Source organism: Chlorocebus sabaeus, chromosome 16, assembly GCF_047675955.1.
Source record: "Chlorocebus sabaeus isolate Y175 chromosome 16, mChlSab1.0.hap1, whole genome shotgun sequence".
Taxonomy (NCBI): domain Eukaryota; kingdom Metazoa; phylum Chordata; class Mammalia; order Primates; family Cercopithecidae; genus Chlorocebus; species Chlorocebus sabaeus.
In genome coordinates, this window is record NC_132919.1 from 77,944,836 (window position 1) to 77,963,628 (window position 18,793).

At 50.6% G+C, this 18,793-nt stretch overlaps 1 protein-coding gene across 4 annotated transcripts in view; it reads left to right on the forward strand.

Moving 5' to 3' along the window:
• Positions 1-18,793, forward strand: part of RNF213 (ring finger protein 213) — a 131,509-nt gene that overhangs the window by 71,128 nt on the left and 41,588 nt on the right. For all 4 annotated transcript variants that reach the window (XM_073005470.1, XM_073005469.1, XM_073005473.1 and 1 more), the window contains 9 exons: positions 1,892-2,109; positions 3,293-3,433; positions 3,546-3,710; positions 5,546-6,701; positions 9,549-9,742; positions 10,579-10,737; positions 11,714-15,325; positions 16,811-16,947; positions 17,339-17,434. In XM_073005470.1, the coding sequence (XP_072861571.1) occupies positions 1,892-2,109; positions 3,293-3,433; positions 3,546-3,710; positions 5,546-6,701; positions 9,549-9,742; positions 10,579-10,737; positions 11,714-15,325; positions 16,811-16,947; positions 17,339-17,434 (5,878 nt within the window). The remainder of the gene's footprint in view (positions 1-1,891; positions 2,110-3,292; positions 3,434-3,545; positions 3,711-5,545; positions 6,702-9,548; positions 9,743-10,578; positions 10,738-11,713; positions 15,326-16,810; positions 16,948-17,338; positions 17,435-18,793) is intronic.

Sequence of the window (18,793 nt, forward strand, 5' to 3'; positions counted from 1 at the left end):
GGACAAGGGAAGCTCCTGCCCACAGAGAGTTGTTTCTTTTTTTTTTGAGACGGAGTCTCGCTCTATCCTCCAGGCTGGAGTGCAGTGGCGTGATCTCGGCTCACTGCAACCTCTGCCTCCCAGGTTCACACCATTCTCCTGACTCAGCCTCCTGAGTAGCTGGGACTACAGGCACCCGCCATCACGCCCAGCTAATTTTTCGTATTTTTAGTACAGACAGGGTTTCACTGTGTTAGCCAGGATGGTCTTGATCTCCTGACCTTGTGATCCGCCTGCCTCGGCCTCCCAAAGTGCTGGGATTACAGGCATGAGCCACTGCGCCCGGCCTTTTTTTTTTTTTTTTTTTTGAGACGGAGTTTCGCTCTTGTTGCCCAGACTGGAGTTCAGTGGTGTGATCTCGGCTCACTGCAACCTCCACCTCCTGGATTCAAGCGATTTTCCTGTCTCAGCCTCCTGAGTAGCTGGGGTTACAGGCGCCTGCCACAACACCCAGCTAATTTTTTGTATTTTTAGTAGAGATGGGGTTTCACCATGTTGGCCAGGCTGATCTCAAACTCCTGACCTCAGGTGATCCACCCATCTTGGCCTCCCAAAGTGCAGGTGTGAGCAAGTACAGGTGTGAGCCACCGCTCCCAGCCCCACAGATTTTTCTCACAACCTCTCCATCGAGGCTGTGCATTTCTTGGCAGCCTCTTCAGTTCTGTGGCTTAGATGTTGGTGGAGGAGAGAGGAAGAGGCAGAGGAGGCAGGAGGGGCACAGGCAGCAGTGCAGGTGTGCTGGGGGGTCTGGGGGCCACCACCTGCTGGATCGCAGGCTCTGGCTCTCTTGGGAGAGCTCCCGCTTTCAACGGTGGACTCTTTGGTCCACGCTGATGCACATCCTTCGATGAGTGATTTATCCGAGGGGAATGATCTGAGTGTTTCGTAGTTAATTGTGAACATGTTATTTACAGCTGAGCCTTGGTTTCTTTTTGTTTAAATGGTACTGTTGTGTGGATTGAAGGAAACAGGGTACACAAAAGCGCAGTACAGTGCCTGGGACACCGAAGTTACTGAGGAACGGCGAGAGATTGTTTAGTGGTATTAATAAACACTATAGGCTGGGCATGGTGGCTCACACCTGTAATCCCAGCACTTTGGGAGGCCAAGGCGGGTGGATCACCTGAGGTCAGGAGTTGGAGACCAGCCTGACCAACACGACGAAACCCCGTCTCTACTAAAAATACAAAAAATTAGCCAGGCGTGGTGGTGGACGCCCATATTCCCAGCTACACAGGAGGCTGAGGCAGGAAAATCACTTGAACCTGGAAGGCGGAGGTTGCAGTGAGCTGAGATCTTGTCACTACACTCCAGCCTGGGTGACAGTGAGACTCTGTCTCAAAAAAACAAAAACAAAAACAAAAACCACTACAAAAGATTAGGTGTTCTGGACTCTTACTGAAAGCAGAAAGTGGACAGAACCTTAAAAATTTATGAAATATGGCGGCCGGGCGCGGTGGCTCAAGCCTGTAATCCCAGCACTTTGGGAGGCCGAGATGGGTGGATCACGAGGTCAGGAGATCGAGACCATCCTGGCTAACATGGTGAAACCCCATCTCTACTAAAAATACAAAAAAATTAGCCGGGCGTGGTGGCAGGCGCCTGTAGTCCCTGCTACTCAGGAGGCTGAGGCAGGAGAATGGCGTGAACCCAGGAGGCGGAGCTTGCAGTGAGCCGAGATAGTGCCACTGCACTCCAGCCTGGGCGACAGAGCAAGACTCTGCCTCAAAAAAAAAAAAAAAAAAAATTTATGAAATATCCATTTCAGCTTCAGTAAGGATTACTGCCCAAGACCGAGTCCTGTGCTATCACGGAATAGTCCCACGCTGACCTCCCTTCTTCTCTTCCCCAGGCATCAACGAGCTGAAGGTGTTTGTGGACCTGGCCTCCATCTCAGCGGGGGAGAATGACATTGACGTGGACCGGGTGGCCTGTTTCCATGACGCTGTGCAGGGCTACGCGTCCCTGCTGTTTAAGCTGGACCCCAGGGTGGGCTTCGATGCATTCATGAAGCATCTGAAAGAGCTGTGGAAGGCTCTGGACAATGACCAGTACCTGCCCAGGAAACTGGTGAGTCTTATTCTGGCTCTAATGCAGATTACATTGAATACAGCATGGCTTAGCAACATTAGGGGAGTGACTGCAAACGGTGGTACACAGCCATTTTCAATGATACTTGAAAAGCTTTTCTTCCTAAATGGAAATTCACCATCTTGTTACTTAGAAAGCAGGATACAAAATTACATGACACATAGTAATCTCTAAGGTGCAAAACACACATGGAAAAAAGATAGAAAGGAAATATGCTGAAATGTTGCCAGGAGTTTTCTCTGAATGGTTGTAATTGTCATTTTATTCTGTTACTTTTTGTTATTTTCTATAATTGATATAATATTTTATCAGAAAAAAGTAAGCATTTACAATTAGCCCGGCGTGGTGGTGTGTGCCTGTAATCCCAGCTACTCTGGAGGCTGAGACAGGAGAATTGCTTGAACTCGGGAGGCGGAGATAGCAGTGAGCTGAGATCGCACCACTGCACTCCAGCCGGAGTGACAAAGTGAGACTCTGTCTCAAAAAACAAGAAAAGGAAAGAAAAAAGTAAACATTTAAATTTCAGTAAACTTCCTGTAGCAGGGTCTGCATTGACTTATGCAGCTTAACTAGATACCATATCTAGGTATGCTCTGCACGTGGGTGGAGGAAGAAGTGACATATGGAAGGGCAGGTAAAGCTATGTTCATGTTTCTGCTAGAAACTCAGGAGAATTTCCAAACAAAACCCTCTGTTGTCATTTTTCCTGAACTCCTCTTACTGTACTTGGGGGCCACAGAAGGACACTGAGGACTTGGGACTCCCACAGCCATTGCTTCCAGCGTCACTCCCTGAGGGTTCTCTGCACTGGGGACCTGGCAGAATGATGGCGTCTGGTGGAGAGGCAGACGGGCAGCTGCTCATTCCCTTCTACTCCTCCACAAATATAAGCCAAGTGCCCCCACGTGCCAGCCAGGACACCAGGCACTAGAGGAAATGTGGGTGAACAGCGAGCACAAAGCAGCACTGAGTGACACATCACGTTGTCAGGGTGGCATCTGGTCCAGCCGGGGCGCTGGCTGGGCGACTGCGTCCTGAGCCCTGGGGAAGCGTGGGGAGAAGGCTGTGCAGCGAGGCAGAGGCGGGAGGCCGACCGCAGGAGGGAGAAGGGCAAGATGCTGTCTCCAACTGTGGCCCGTGTTCTCTCCTTTTGTCCCCACAGTGTGACTCTGCCAGGAACTTGGAGTGGCTGAAGACCGTGAAGGAGAGTCATGGGTCTGTGGAACTCTCATCCCTGACCCTGGCCACAGCCATCAACCAAAGAGGCATGTATGTGATCCACGCACCCAAAGGTGGCCAAAAGGTGAGCGGTCCCCACCCCTCGGTGCAGGTGCAGCTGCCGCCTGTCTGCGGGCTGTTGCCAGTCCAGGGCCTCTGCCCCCAGGAAAGCGACTTCTCGCCTGTGCTCTTCACAGATCTCCCCAGACACAGTTCTGCACTTGGTCCTTCCTGGGAGCCCTGGCAGCCACGAGGAGCCACGGGAGTACTGTTTAGAGGAGCTGAAGGAGCTTTTGAACAAGTTGATGCTGATGTCTGGCAAGAAGGATCATAACAACACGGAAGTGGAGAGGTTTTCAGAGGTGAGGGCGCATCTTTGCAGCGGCGCTAAGCTGGTGGCGTCATCTCATCCGTGAGGGCTGGGTACCCCCAAGAAAACGGAAAGGGTTTGACTTGGGATTTGCCTGATAAGAAGGGCTCTGCTCTTAGGCCCATGGAGAGGAGAGTTGGCACATTTGCAGGGTGCATGGAACTCCAGTCTGTGGCCCCAGAGAGAGGTCTTAAGGCGGGCAGGCCCCTGGGTTAGTCCCTCCTTACGACCTGTAGGATGAACACTGCAAGCTGGCAGCCCGTCCACTGCGCTGAGATGGTCGGTCACCAGCAGGTAGCCCTTAGAAAGACGCTTGAATTGCCTCTCTCACTCTGTAAATCGGCAAGAATCCAAATAACTAAGATTTAGATGGACAGAACAGAAGTAATCATATGGAGAATGGTGTACTGGTTTACGTAACAGTCTCTCAATTTTATTATGGGTGCTTTCTTTAAAGTTGATTTGTACTTTACAAATGGTATCCTTTATCTCTGCCGGGCGTGGTGGCTCACACCTGTAATCCCAGCACTTTTGGCTCACACCTGTAATCCCAGCACTTTGGGAGGCCAAGGTGAGAGGATCATTTTAGCCCAGGAGTTCATGACCAGCCTGGGCAACATAGCGAGACCCTGTCTCAAAAAGTATAAAGTTTTTTTTTTTTTTTTCCCCAATTAAAAAAAGATAATTAAAAAAAATTAAAACAGCCTGGGCACCATGGCTCATACCTGTAATCCCAGCACTTTGGGAGCCCGAGGCAGGCCTATCACTTGAGGTCAGGAGTTTGAGACCAGCCTGGCCAATATGGTGAAACCCCGTCTCTACCAAAAATACAAAAATGCATGGTGACAGGTGCCAGTAATCCCAGCTGCTCAGGAGACTGAGGCAGGAAAATTGCTTGAACCTGGGAGGCGGAGGTTGTAGTGAGCCGAGATTGCACCACTGTCCTCCAGCCTGGACAACAATGCAAGACTTCATCTCAAAAAAAATTAAAAAATTAAAACCAGGCCAGGCGCAGTGGCTCACGCCTGTAATCCCAACAACTTTGGGAGGCCAAGGGGGGTGGATCAGGAGGTCAGGAGATTGAGACCATCCTGGCTAACATGGTGAAACCCTGTCTCTACTAAAAATACAAAAAATTAGCCGGGCGTGGTGGCGGGCACCTGTAGTCCCAGCTGCTCGGGAGGCTGAAGCAGGAGAATGTCGTGAACCCAGGAGGCAGAGCAGCTTGCAGTGAGCCGAGATTGCGCCATTGCGCTCCAGCCTGGGCGACAGAGTGAGACTCCGTCTTAATAAAAATAATAATTAGGCCGGGCGTGGTGGCTCACGCCTGTAATCCCAGCACTTTGGGAGGCCAAGGCGGGTGGATCATGAGGTCAAGAGATTGAGACCATCCTGGCTAACAGGGTGAAACCCCGTCTCTACTAAAAATACAAAAAAATTAGCTGGGTGTGGTGGTGGGCGCCTGTAGTCCCAGCTACTTGGGAGGCTGAGGCAGGAGAATGGCGTGAACCCAGGAGGCGGAGCGGGCAGGGAGCCGAGATCGTGTCACTGCACTCCACTGGGCGACAGTGCGAGACTCCATCTCAAAAAAAATAAATAAATAAATTAAAACAAATTAAAACAAATGATACCGTTTATCTCTACAATGACTCTTTTCCTCATAAGAGAGCCATCTTCTCGGGTGGGTTGTGTAGATGAGGAGGGCGGCCTTGTGAGCGCAGATCATGCAGTGGGCCCGTGGACAGGTAGGCCTGTGTGCTGTTGCAGAGTAGCGTGTCGCCCTCTCGCATGGCTCTGTGAGCCAACCTCGTGGTTCTTCGTCTCCAGGTCTTCTGCAGCGTGCAGAGGCTCAGCCAGGCCTTCATCGACCTGCGCTCTGCTGGGAATATGCTGTTCAGGACCTGGACCGCCATGGCCTACTGCTCCCCCAAGCAGGGTGTGTCCATCCAAATGAACTTTGGCTTGGAGCTGGTGACGGAGCTGGTGGAGGGTGGAGATCTCACCGAGCTGCTGGCAGCCCTCTGCAGGCAGATGGAGCACTTCCTTGACAGCTGGAAGAAATTCGTGACCCAGAAGCGGATGGAGCACTTTTACCTGAACTTCTACACGGCCGAGCAGCTGGTTTACCTGAGCACTGAGCTCAGGAAGCAGCCTCCCAGTGACGCCACCCTAACGATGCTGTCCTTCATCAAAAGCAACTGCACCCTGATGGATGTCTTAAGGGCCTCTGTGGGGTGCGAGAGTGAAGCCGCCAGGTACCGCGTGAGGACAGTCACGGAAGAGCTCCCGCTGATGCTCTTCTCGGAGTTCAGCCTGGCGGACAAGCTAAGGGTCATCATGGAGCAGTCCATGGAGTGCCTTCCTGCCTTCCTGCCCGACTGCCTCGACCTGGAGACCCTTGGCCGCTGTCTGGCTCACCTGGCAGGGATGGGTGGGTCTCCCGTGGAGCGGCATCTCCCGAGAGGTCTGCAAGTCGGCCAGCCCAACCTGGTTGTGTGTGGCCACTCGGAGGTGTTGCCAGCCGCCTTGGCTGTCTACATGCAAACCCCAAGCCAGCCCCTGCCCACCTACGATGAGGTGCTGCTCTGCACCCCGGCAACCACCTTTGAGGAGGTGGCACTGCTGCTGCGCCGCTGCCTGACCCTGGGCTCCCCGGGGCACAAGGTCTACAGCCTGCTGTTCGCAGATCAGCTGAGCTACGAGGTGGCGCGCCAAGCCGAGGAGCTCTTCCAGAAACTGTGCACGCAGCAGCACCGGGAGGACTACCAGCTCGTGATGGTCTGCGATGGGGACTGGGAGCACTGCTACCTCCCCTCTGCCTTCAGCCAGCACAAGGTCTTCGTCACCCCCCAGGCACCCCTCGAGGCCATCCAAGCCTACCTGGCAGATCACTACCGGGTCCCGAAGCAGACCCTGTCGGCGGCGGCCGTGTTCAAGGACCGCCTGTGTGTTGGGATCGTGGCCTCGGAGCGAGCAGGTGTTGGTAAGGAGAGCGGCAGGGTGGGCGGGCCCCGTCTCCCAGGACTGCCCGGGGCCCTTCCCTCTCCAGCACATGAAGCCTGAGGGTGGAGAAACCGAGACTCAGGGAGGGTGTGATTCATCTGTGGGTGTCAATCAGGGTCCACCCTGGTCACCTGGTCTCCCACAGTGGGCATTCCCTGGGAGCCCCATTCCCTTCCTCCTCTCAGCAAACATCTCTGCAGTGTACTTTTTTTTTTTTGAGATGGAGTCTTGCTCTGTCACCAGGCTGGAGTGCAGTGGCGTGATCTCGGCTCACTGCAACCTCCGTTTTCTGGGTTCAAGCAATTACCCTGCCTCAGCCTCCTGAGTATCTAGGATTACAGGTGCCCACCACCATGCCTGGCTAATTTTTGCTTTTTTTTTTTTTGAGACAGAGTCTCACTCTGTCACCCAGGCTGGAGTACAGTGGCGTGATCTGCACCTCCCAGATTCAAGTGATTTTCCTGCCTCAGCCTCCCAAGTAGCTGGGACTACAGGCACACACCAGTTCACCCAGCTAATTTTTTTTATTTTTAGTAAATATGGGGCTTCACTGTGTTAGCCAGGATGGTCTCGATCTTTTGACCTCATGATCCGCCCTCCTCAGCCTCCCAAAGCGCTGGGATTACAGGCATGAGCCACCGTGCCCGGCCTAATTTTTTTATTTTTAGTAGAGACAGGATTTTACCATGTTGACTTGTCTGGTCTCAAACTCCTGACCTCAGGTGATCCACCCGCCTCAGCCTCCCAAAGTGCTGGGATTACAGGTGTGAGCCACCGCGCCCGGCCTGAAGTTTACTTCTTCTCCCCTTAAATGCTGCTGGCCTCTTTGGGGTTGATGTTGGTCATGAGGAGGGTAGAACTGCTCTACTTGAAGAGAAAGCCGTGTCTCTTGACCCACCCTTCGTTTGCCATCTTGTTTCCCTTAAAAAGAAATAGTAGCTTCTGCTCTGTTGACTTTATCCTATCAGCAGTACCCCATCCTGTTGGGATGAACATTACTCTTCCCCTCCCTGATGAAACCTCTGCTTTTGCTGTGACTTTCATTAGCTAGTCATGCAACGCATAATGGCATTTCAGTCAACAGCAGACCACATATATGACCACAACCCCATAAAATTATAAAACTGTACTTTAAAAATTAGCCAGGCATGGTGGTGTGTGCTTGTGATCCCAGCTAGGGATCCCAGCTAGGAAGGCCGAGGCGAGAGGATCACTTGAGCCCAAGAGGTCGAGGCTGTGGTGAGCTGCAGTTGTGCTGCTGCACTCCAGCCTAGGCAACAGGGCAAGACCTTGGTCTTTTAAAAAAAGAGAAAGAAAGAAAGAACAAAAGATTATAATACCATGTTTTTACTGTACCTTTTCTACATTTAGATGTTTTTATTTTTATTTTTGAGATGGAGTCTCACTCTGTCACTTAGGTTGGAGTGCGGTGGCATGATCTTGGCTCACTGTGACCTCTACCTCCTGGGTTCAAGTGATTCTCCTGCCTCAGCCTCCCGAGTAGCTGGGATTACAGGCACCTGCCACCGCGCCTGACTAGTTTTTAGTAGAGACGGGGTTTTGCCATGTTGACCAGGCTGGTCTCAAACTCCTGACCTTGAGTGATCAACTGCCTCAGCCTCCCACAGTGCTGGCATTACAGGCCCGAGCCACCGTGCTTGGCCTGGATACATTCAGATATTCAGATATTTGCCCCTGTATCACAGCTCCCCACTGTACGTAGGATGCCTCTATGCTGTCATGGTTTGCAGCCCGGGGACAATGGGCTATTCCACCTAGCTCAGGTGTGTGGTCGGCTGTAGTGTCTGGGTTTCTGCACACACACTGTGTGATGTTCACAGCGACAGAGTCATTTCACAGTGCGTTTTCCAGAATGTGTTCCTAGTGTTAAGTGGCGCAGGACGGTGCTTTGCCTGCTGTCATGTGGAGGCAGGAGGTGGTCAGGAGAATGAGTAGGTAACGCCTGGGAAATGTGAAGATTCGAGAGCGTGTTCTTCAATCTGATGTGATGTTGCAGCAGTTTTGAATTTTATACAAAGAGAAGTTAACTTCTAGTGGATCTTTCTAGATTCTCTTTTTGTCCTAGCCCTGGGACCTAATTTATATATAATATATATAAATTTATATATATATTTATATATAATATATTTAAATATAATACATATAAATATATATTTTTTATATAATATATATTTTTAAAATATAATATATTTATATATAATATAAATTATATATTTATATATAATATATATTTATTTATATTTATATTTAATATATGATATATAATATATTTTATATATAATATATATTATATTTACATATAATATTTATATTTATATAAATTATATATACAAATATATAAATATAATATATTACATATATTTATATATTATATATTATATTTATATATTATATTTATAATATATATAATATATATTTATATATTTATATAAATTATATATACAAATATATATATTTGTATATATAAATATATATATTTGTATATATAAATATATATATATTTATATATATATTTGTTGCCCAGGCTGGAGTACAGTGGCGTGATCTCTGCTTACTACAACCTCTGCCTCCTGGGTTCAAGCTATTCTCCTGCCTCAGCCTCCTGAGTAGCTGGGATTACAGGTGCCCGCCACCATGCCTGGCTGATTTTTTTGTTTTTTCAGTAGGGACGGGATTTCACTATGTTGGCCAGGCTGGTTTCGAACTCCTGACCTCAAGTGAGTCCCCTGCCTCGGCCTCCCAAAGTGCCAGCTCACAGGTGTGAGCTGCCGCGCCCAGCCCTAATTTCTGTACTTTAATGTTACAGGAAAGTCTCTCTATGTGAAGAGGTTGCACGACAAGCTAAAGATACAGTTAAACAGGAAAAAGGTGCCTCTGAAAACGATTCGACTGATCGACCCTCAGGTGGATGAGAGCCAAGTCCTGGGTGCCCTGCTGCCCTTCCTGGACGCGCAGTATCAGAAGGTCCCCGTGCTCTTTCATTTGGACGTGACCTCCTCAGTAAGTGCCCTCCAGCGTCAGCTGATGGCCACATCAGGAAAGACGTGGTCCCCACGTCCCTGCGTGACTCCTTCCCATGTACAAGAATTCCTCGTTTCCACACGCACAGTCCTATGAAGCTCAACAGCAGGAACACGCTCTGAGAAGTGTGTTGTCAGGCAGTTTCCTCCTGTGTGAGCGTCATGGTGTGCGCTTACACAAACCTAGACGTAGAGCCCACTGCACACACAGGCTTCGTGGGACACACTGTGGCTCCTAGGCTGCATGTGGCTGTTCTGAATCCTGAAGCCAGTTGTAAAACGGCATGTTTGTGTGTCTAAACATAGAAAGGGTACAGGGAAATACAGTATTAGGATCTTACGGGGCTGCCCTCGGAGACGTGGGCCGTTGCTGGCTGAACTGTTTTTTTTTTTTTTTTTTTTTTTGAAACGGAGTCTCGCTCTGTCGCCCAGGCTGGAGTGCAGTGGTCGGATCTCAGCTCACTGCAAGCTCCGCCTCCCGGGTTCACGCCATTCTCCTGCCTCAGCCTCCTTAGCAGCTGGGACTACAGGCGCCCGTCACCTCGCCCGGCTAGTTTTTTTGTATTTTTTAGTAGAGACGGGGTTTCACCGGGTTAGCAAGGATGGTTTCGATCTCCTGACCTCGTGATCCGCCCGTCTCGGCCTCCCAAAGTGCTGGGATTACAGGCTTGAGCCACCGCGCCCGGCCGCTGGCTGAACTGTTGATGTCGACCATCAAGATCATCGTGACAAAGAGCAAAATAAAGGGGGGTCCTTGGAGTTGGGAGAACTCGCCATCGTGTCGTGTGTTTACACTTCGTGCTGTTCTGTCCTTAGGTGCAGACTGGAATTTGGGTGTTTCTTTTCAAGCTCCTCATTTTACAATACTTAATGGATATAAACGGGAAAATGTGGCTTCGGAACCCCTGCCATTTGTATATCATTGAAATCCTGGAAAGGAGGACGTCAGTGCCGTCAAGGAGGTCTTCAACGCTGGTCTGTACTGTGGGGCATTTTCACCTGGTGTTGGGGGTCCTGGGGTCCTTCTGGTCTTACTGAAGTGTAGCGATGTGTTTAGGTGACTCCACAGCTTTGCCTTACGTAGTACAGCAGCTGAGTGTGGTGTTAGTAAAGAAAAGCCCATCTTTAAACTCACGTTTTAATCATGTCTGGGATAAAAGTACTCTTCTGTTAATTAGCAGTGTCTTCAATTTGTCTGTTCAATTCAGGCTTCATGCTGTATGCCCATGCTGTGTGCCCATGTCTGAATCCCAGCTGCACTCTGAATGTAGTAAATTCATCTGCTGAAAGAAGTCATCTTTCCTAATGCCGGCTAAGATAGGAAGATGTTTGTCGTAAAAATTTCTCTTTTTTTTTTTTTTGAGACGGAGTCTCGCTCTGTCGCCCAGGCTGGAGTGCAGTGGCCGGATCTCAGCTCACTGCAAGCTCCGCCTCCCGGGTTCACGCCATTCTCCTGCCTCAGCCTCCCGAGTAGCTGGGACTACAGGCGCCCGCCACCGCGCCCGGCTAGTTTTTTGTATTTTTTAGTAGAGACGGGGTTTCACCATGTTAGCCAGGATGGTCTCGATCTCCTGACCTCGTGATCCGCCCGTCTCGGCCTCCCAAAGTGCTAGGATTACAGGCTTGAGCCACCGCGCCCGGCCGTAAAAATTTCTTAGCAAAAGAGAGTTTTATGTTCACTCCCATACATATACATGTATGCTTAGTGGAGAAACTTAGTTTTAGGAAGTTGGGCTAGAAAGTGATTTCCTGGCTCAGAATGCAGCTCCCACAACAATGCCTTACTTAATGTGCGAAAGATATTCTGTGTAAAAAAAGAGTATACAGAAAACTACCTATTTTCAGTGCATTTTTCATAAAGGTCCATCCAATATAGATAACGTGGAGGGTTAAGACACAAAAGCATTTCTTAGAAAGTTTTCTTGTAACCATTTCATTCATGTCTCTCCAGCGTACACGTGTCCCCCAGTTCAGTTTTCTTGACATCTTCCCAAAAGTCACCTGCAGGCCTCCCAAAGAGGTGATAGACATGGAGCTGAGTCCTCGGAGGAGTGACACAGAGCCTGGGATGGATCAGTGGGAGTTCTGCAGCGAAACGTTCCAAAGACCTTACCAATATTTAAGACGATTTCATCAAAACCAAGACCTAGACATGTTTGAGTATCAAGAAGGCTCTGTCGAAGGCACCCCGGAGGAATGCCTCCAGCATTTCCTGATTTACTGCGGGGTAATAAACCCATCCTGGTCAGAGCTTCGGAACTTTGCTCGGTTCCTGAATCATCAGCTCAGAGATTGTGAGGCCTCTCTCTTCTGCAATCCGAGTTTTATTGGCGACACACTGAGAGGCTTCAAGAACTTTGTGGTGACCTTCATGATCCTTATGGCCAGAGATTTTGCCACGCCAACACTCCACACCTCTGACCAAAGCCCGGGGAAGCACATGGTCACCATGGATGGGGTTAAGGAAGAAGATCTGGCACCCTTCTCTCTCCGGAAGAGGTGGGAGTCGGAGCCTCACCCATATGTTTTCTTCAATGACGACCGCACCACCATGACATTCATCGGCTTCTATCTGCAGCCCAACAGCAAGGGCAGTGTCGACGCCATCAATCATTTGACTAGGAAGGTCATCAAGAGAGACGTCATGACCATGGACCTGTATCAGGGGCTGCTGCTCCAGAGGGTGCCCTTCAATGTTGACTTTGATAAACTGCCCAGACACGAGAAACTTGAGAGGCTCTGCCTGACCTTAGGGATCCGCTGGGCCATTGACCCGGACGAAACGTATGAGCTCACGACAGACAATATGCTTAAGATCCTTGCCATTGAGATGCGGTTCCGGTGTGGGATCCCGGTTATCATCATGGGAGAAACTGGCTGTGGCAAAACCAGGCTTATTAAATTCCTTAGCGAGCTGCGGCGTGCTGGTGCCGATGCTGACACCATAAAGCTGGTCAAGGTGCATGGAGGAACAACCGCAGACATGATCTACTCCAGGGTCAGGGAGGCTGAAAATGTGGCCTTCGCCAATAAGGACCAACATCAGTTGGACACCATCTTGTTTTTTGATGAAGCCAACACAACGGAAGCTATAAGCTGTATCAAAGAAGTCCTGTGTGATCGTACGGTGGACGGCCAGCCCCTGGCTAGGGACTCTGGCCTGCATATTATAGCCGCCTGCAACCCGTACCGGAAGCACTCTGAGGAGATGATCTGCCGTTTGGAGTCAGCTGGTTTGGGCTACAGGGTGAATGCGGAGGAGACGGCCGACAAACTGGGCTCCATTCCTCTGAGGCAGCTGGTGTACCGAGTCCACGCTCTGCCCCCGAGCCTGATTCCTCTGGTGTGGGACTTTGGACAACTGAGTGACGCTGCTGAAAAGCTCTACATCCAGCAGATTGTCCAGAGACTGGTTGACTCCATCAGCCTAGATGAAAACGAGACTCGCGTGATCACAGAAGTCCTCTGCGCCTCTCAGGGTTTCATGAGGAAAAGAGAAGATGAGTGTGGCTTTGTCAGCCTCAGGGACGTGGAGCGCTGTGTGAAAGTTTTCAGATGGTTCCACGAGCACAGTGCGATGCTCTTAGCGCAGCTGAATTCCTTTCTCTCCAAGTCCAGCGTCAGCAAAAATCACCTTGAGAGAGATCCCGTCCTCTGGTCATTGATGCTGGCCATCGGGGTGTGTTACCACGCCTCTTTAGAAAAGAAAGACTCATATCGGAAAGCCATCGCCAGGTTCTTTCCGAAACCGTATGATGACAGCAGGCTGCTTCTGGATATAATAACGCGGGCACAAGATCTTTTTCTGGACGGCGTACCTCTGAGGAAAACCATCGCCAAGAACTTGGCCTTGAAGGAGAACGTCTTCATGATGGTCATCTGCATCGAGCTGAAGATTCCCCTCTTTCTGGTGGGGAAGCCCGGCAGCTCCAAGTCCCTCGCCAAGACCATCGTGGCCGACGCCATGCAGGGCCCGGCCGCCTACTCAGATCTCTTCCGCAGCCTGAAGCAGGTCCACCTGGTGTCCTTCCAGTGCAGCCCGCACTCCACCCCACAGGGCATCATTGGCACCTTCCGGCAGTGTGCCCGCTTTCAGCAGGGGAAGGACCTGGAGCAGTATGTCTCCGTGGTGGTGTTAGATGAGGTGGGGCTGGCGGAAGACTCGCCCAAAATGCCCCTGAAGACTCTGCACCCGCTGCTGGAAGACGGATGCATTGAAGACGATCCCGCCCCCCACAAAAAGGTTGGCTTTGTGGGCATCTCCAACTGGGCCCTTGACCCTGCCAAGATGAACCGGGGCATTTTCGTGTCACGCGGCAGCCCCAACAAGCGAGAGCTCATACACAGTGCCAAGGGCATCTGTTCCTCAGACAGCCTCATCCAGGACCGAATCCAAGGGTACTTTGCGTCCTTTGCCAAAGCCTACGAAACGGTGTGTGAGAACCAGGACAAGGAATTCTTCGGGCTTCGTGACTACTACAGCCTCATCAAAATGGTCTTTGCTGCAGCGAAGGCTTCAAATAGAAAGCCTTCCCCGCAAGACATTGCACAGGCTGTCCTTAGGAACTTCAGTGGCAAGGATGACATCCACGCTTTAGACATCTTCCTGGCCAATTTGCCTGAGGCCAAGTGCTCAGAGGAAGTGAATCCCCTGCAGCTGATCAAACAGAACATCTTTGGGCCTTCTCAGAAGGTGCCGGGTGAACAGCTGGAAGATGCTGAGTCCCGCTACTTACTCTTGCTGACCAAAAACTACGTGGCACTGCAGATCCTGCAGCAGACGTTCTTCAAGGAGGACCAGCAGCCGGAGATCATTTTTGGTTCTGGTTTCCCCAAGGACCAGGAGTACACCCAGATCTGCAGAAACATCAATCGTGTGAAGATCTGCATGGAAACAGGTAAGATGGTGGTGCTCCTCAACCTGCAGAACCTCTACGAGAGCCTCTACGACGCGCTCAACCAGTACTACGTCCACCTCGGCGGCCAGAAGTACGTGGACCTCGGTCTGGGGACCCACCGCGTCAAATGTCGGGTTCACCCCAACTTCCGCCTGATCGTCATCGAAGAGAAAGACATCGTGTACAAACACTTTCCCATCCCCCTCATTAACCGGCTGGAGAAGCACTGTCTGGACATCAACACGGCGCTGGAGAAATGGCAGAAGAGCGTCGTGGAGGAGCTCCATGCGTGGGTGGAGAAGTTCATCAACGTCAAAGCAGAGCATTTCCTGAACAGGCACAAATACAGCCCCTCTGACGTCTTCATCGGCTACCACTCGGACGCCTGCGCCTCTGTGGTGCTGCAGGTCATAGAGAGGCAGGGTCATAGAGAGGCCTTGACGGAGGAACTTTACCAGAAGGTGTCTGGGGAGGCCAGACTGATCCTGCTGAACTGCGCTACGCCCGATGCCGTGGTCCGGCTGAGCGCCTCCTCGCTGGGCTCGTTCCCAGGGAAGTCGCTGTCACAGGAGTACTTCTATAGACAGAGTCACAACTCCTTTGCAGATTTCCTTCAGACGCACCTGCACACGACAGACCTGGAGCGCCATGCCATCTTCACAGAGGTGATTGTCTTTCTGCACTCGTACCCTATCCTCTGTCACCCAAGAGTCCTAAATCCCTAGCGTCAGGATTCAAGATTCCTCCCCCGGCAGTGGCTAGGGATCCTGCAGGCAGATGCTGAGACGCTGGGCTCTCCTCCGTGGTAAGTGTGGGGAGAGCCAAGTATCTATGTAGGTCCAGTTAACCAGGTGCCGCGTGCCTGGGTCTGTGCAGTGCGCCATGCTGGTAACAGCACCATACACGATGTTCACACCAACAAATGAAGTACCATGTTCCAGAACCGGGCCGAGGGCACTGGGGATGCAGAGATGACTCTGCAGCTCTTGTCCTTTGTTAGCATTAGGGAGTGTGGAGAGACCAGTACATGATCAGATGCCATCAATATCATATGATAAATGCTGTGCTTAGAGGCAGCAGGGAGCACTGCAGACCAGGATGCCAGCTCAGATGAGATGTTCCCTAGGAGAGGCCCCTCGCTGATGGGGAAGAATGGCGGGGAAGGGACTGTAGGCTGAGGGCCTTCTGTGGGCAGAGCCGCTGACAGCGCTTAGGGTTCCAGGCTGTGAGTGCTGAGATGGGGCGATGCGGTGCAGTCAGAGAGAACTTCTGGAGGGCCTCAGTGGCCCTGTGGAGCCGCATCTCAGCCCTACGGAGCGGGCGCTGGAGGCACAGTGTGTCTCCCTAGCTGGGTGAAGGGAGTCTGATGAAAGGCTGTCGTGGAAAAGACAGGCCAGTGGGGAGGCTGCTGGAACGGTACAAAGGAGAGGAGCAGATGGAACCGAGAGGTACTTAGGAGGCCATTTGGCAGGGCCAACACTACCACCCAGCAAGGGTGTAGGGGGCGGAGGGGTCCACGGCGGCTCCCTGGACTCAGATGAGTGGACATTGCTGCGTCATGACAGATAACCCAGGAATGGACAGCAGGTTTTGGGGGGCCAGTGATGATGTCCACTGGGGACAGGTTTTGATGCATCGTGCAGTTGGATGTAGGAATCTGAGCTCAGTGGTGAGGCTAGGCTGGGAGGCAGGTCTTGAGGAACTTTTCCGCTTGCACTGTGATGGGGGAGTGGCCTGTGGGGCAGGAGAATTGCTGATATCTGGGGGAAGGGGCGGTACCAACCACGAACTCCATCTGAAAGCATGAAGTCGGATTATAACAGGAAATGGCATTTGTGCTGAGCCCTAAGGGATCATGGGAATCTCAAGTAGGGACCAAGCAGGCAGAGGCACGGGCCTCTGGGGAGGAGAAGAAGGCACCCTCAGGGCAGGGTGGGGTCGTCTCTCCAAAGCCTTTGGCCCTGTAGGGCCTCCTGGCCCCAGTGCTGCCTTGTTTTGGGAAACTCCTTTGGGTTTGGATTCTGTGCCGTTGTGTGGCAACTGCACTGCGCTGAACATCTGCAAGCTTCTGGGATCTGTCTAAACCTAGCAGCAGACTTGCAACCTTTCCTTGAATTCTGGCAAGTAATTTGCATTTCCTAACTTTGTAGATCACCACTTTCTCCAGGCTGCTAACAAGTCACGACTGTGAAATTTTAGAATCAGAGGTCACAGGCAGGGCTTCGAAACTCACACTCCTGTGGCTGCAGCGGTTTGACACGGAGTTCTCATTCCTCAAAGAAGTCCGGTGAGGTTCCCTGCCTTCCCTGCCCTCTGCCTCCCCAGCCGTGGCCGTGTGGCTTCTGCCTGGCAGTGGTGCCAGCGCTGGTTAATGAGTGCCAGAGTCACGTGACTGTGAAATGGATCCTGGTTAAATTTCTCCCGGCGTCCCTCTCATCTGCGTCATTTTCTGCAACGCGGTGTCTGGCCTGACGTGCTTCCTCTGAAAGCATCGTCCTCAGACCTCGTTAGGAGACATTCATTGGGTTTTCTCCCCTGGACTATCTGTTCTTACAGAAGAAAATCCCACCTGAGTCGCTGTTTCTTTGTAGCCTTTATGTTTCTCATCACTTGGGGGAATTTTGTTACCCATTTTTTAAGACAGAGAACTCACTTGAATAACCTCCCTTTTCTTTCAGAAACTGTTTAACGAATACAGCCAAATGTAAAATCCTCATTATTCAGACAGATTTTGAAGATGGAATCCATAGTGCCCAGCTCATTGCCTCAGCTAAGTATGTTTTTAGTATTTTTTTCAGAAACTATGTAAAAAACCCAAAACGTAGAAGGTCCTAGAGAATTTCTTCCTTGAAAACAGTATAGTATCGTAATCAATATAGAAATAAAAATATGAACAATTCTTCCCCCGCCTTATTCCCCCAAGTGGGGATTAGGGAAACTGAAGAGAGACAAAGTGAAAAGGCTAGTAACATTACAAAAATAGTGGAATGGGCCCGGGCAACAGAGCAAGACCTCATTACTAAAAGAGTAAAATAATTAGCCTTCCACAGCGCACCTCTAGTCCCAGCTGCTCAGAAGGCTGAGGTGGGAGAATCACTTGAGCCTGGGAAGTCAGGGCTGCAGTGAACTGGGATCCCACCACTGCAGTCCAGCCTGGGGGCCAGAGCGAGAGCCTGTCCTCCCCACAAAAAAAGTGAAATGTGAGAAGTGTAAATAATGGAGCATTAACAAGCTATAAAAGGACGCCTTTGAAGCCTGTGTTTGTAGACATGTTTTGGTCATTATTAATTTTGAATTATACAATTTGAATTTATTTCAAGTTTGAGGGAAATAACAGTAGGTAAATGCTTTTATTCCTATTTATTGGATGTTTTTATAGTATTTGTAGGGGAAGTCTGACGCTCTTAGAATTAACTTTGTGCCTTTATCACTTAAAGTAAAAGTGATTTCTGGACCTTTTTGAAGCATTGGATGCCGTATTTCATTTTGTGGCTCAGATCTCAACAAGAAACTGGCCTTGGCCATTGGTCATCTGAAGGGAATGGCATTGCACACAGAACTCTTTGTTGAAATGGAAAGGTCCACTGGGTACAGGGGCTGTTTCCTGTAATCCCAGCTACTTGGGAAGCAGAGGCAGGAGGATTGTTTGAGGCCAGGAGTTTGAGACCAGCCTGGGCAACACAGCAAGACCCCCATGGCTTAAGAGAAAAGAAGGAATGGACAGTTCAGCTGGCCTCACCCTTAGTTGCACCGGGGCAGGCCCATTGAGGAGCACAAGATGGGGTTTCTGGTAATAAAGGAATGCCACGCTGGGCGTGGTGGCTCATGCCTGTAATCCCAGCACTTTGGGAGGCCGAGGCAGGCGGATCACCTGAGGTCGGGAGTTCGAGACCAGCCTGACCAACATCGAGAAACCCTGTCTCTACTAAAAAAATACAAAATTAGCCGGGCATGGTGGTGCAAGCCTGTAATCCCAGCTACTTGGGAGGCTGAGGCAGGAGAATCGCTTGAGCTGAGGAAGCGGAGGTTGCTGTGAGCTGAGATTGCGCCATTGCACTCCAGCCTGGGCAACAAGAGTGAAACTCCGTCTCAAAATAAATAAATAAATAAATAAAATAAATAAAGGAATGCCA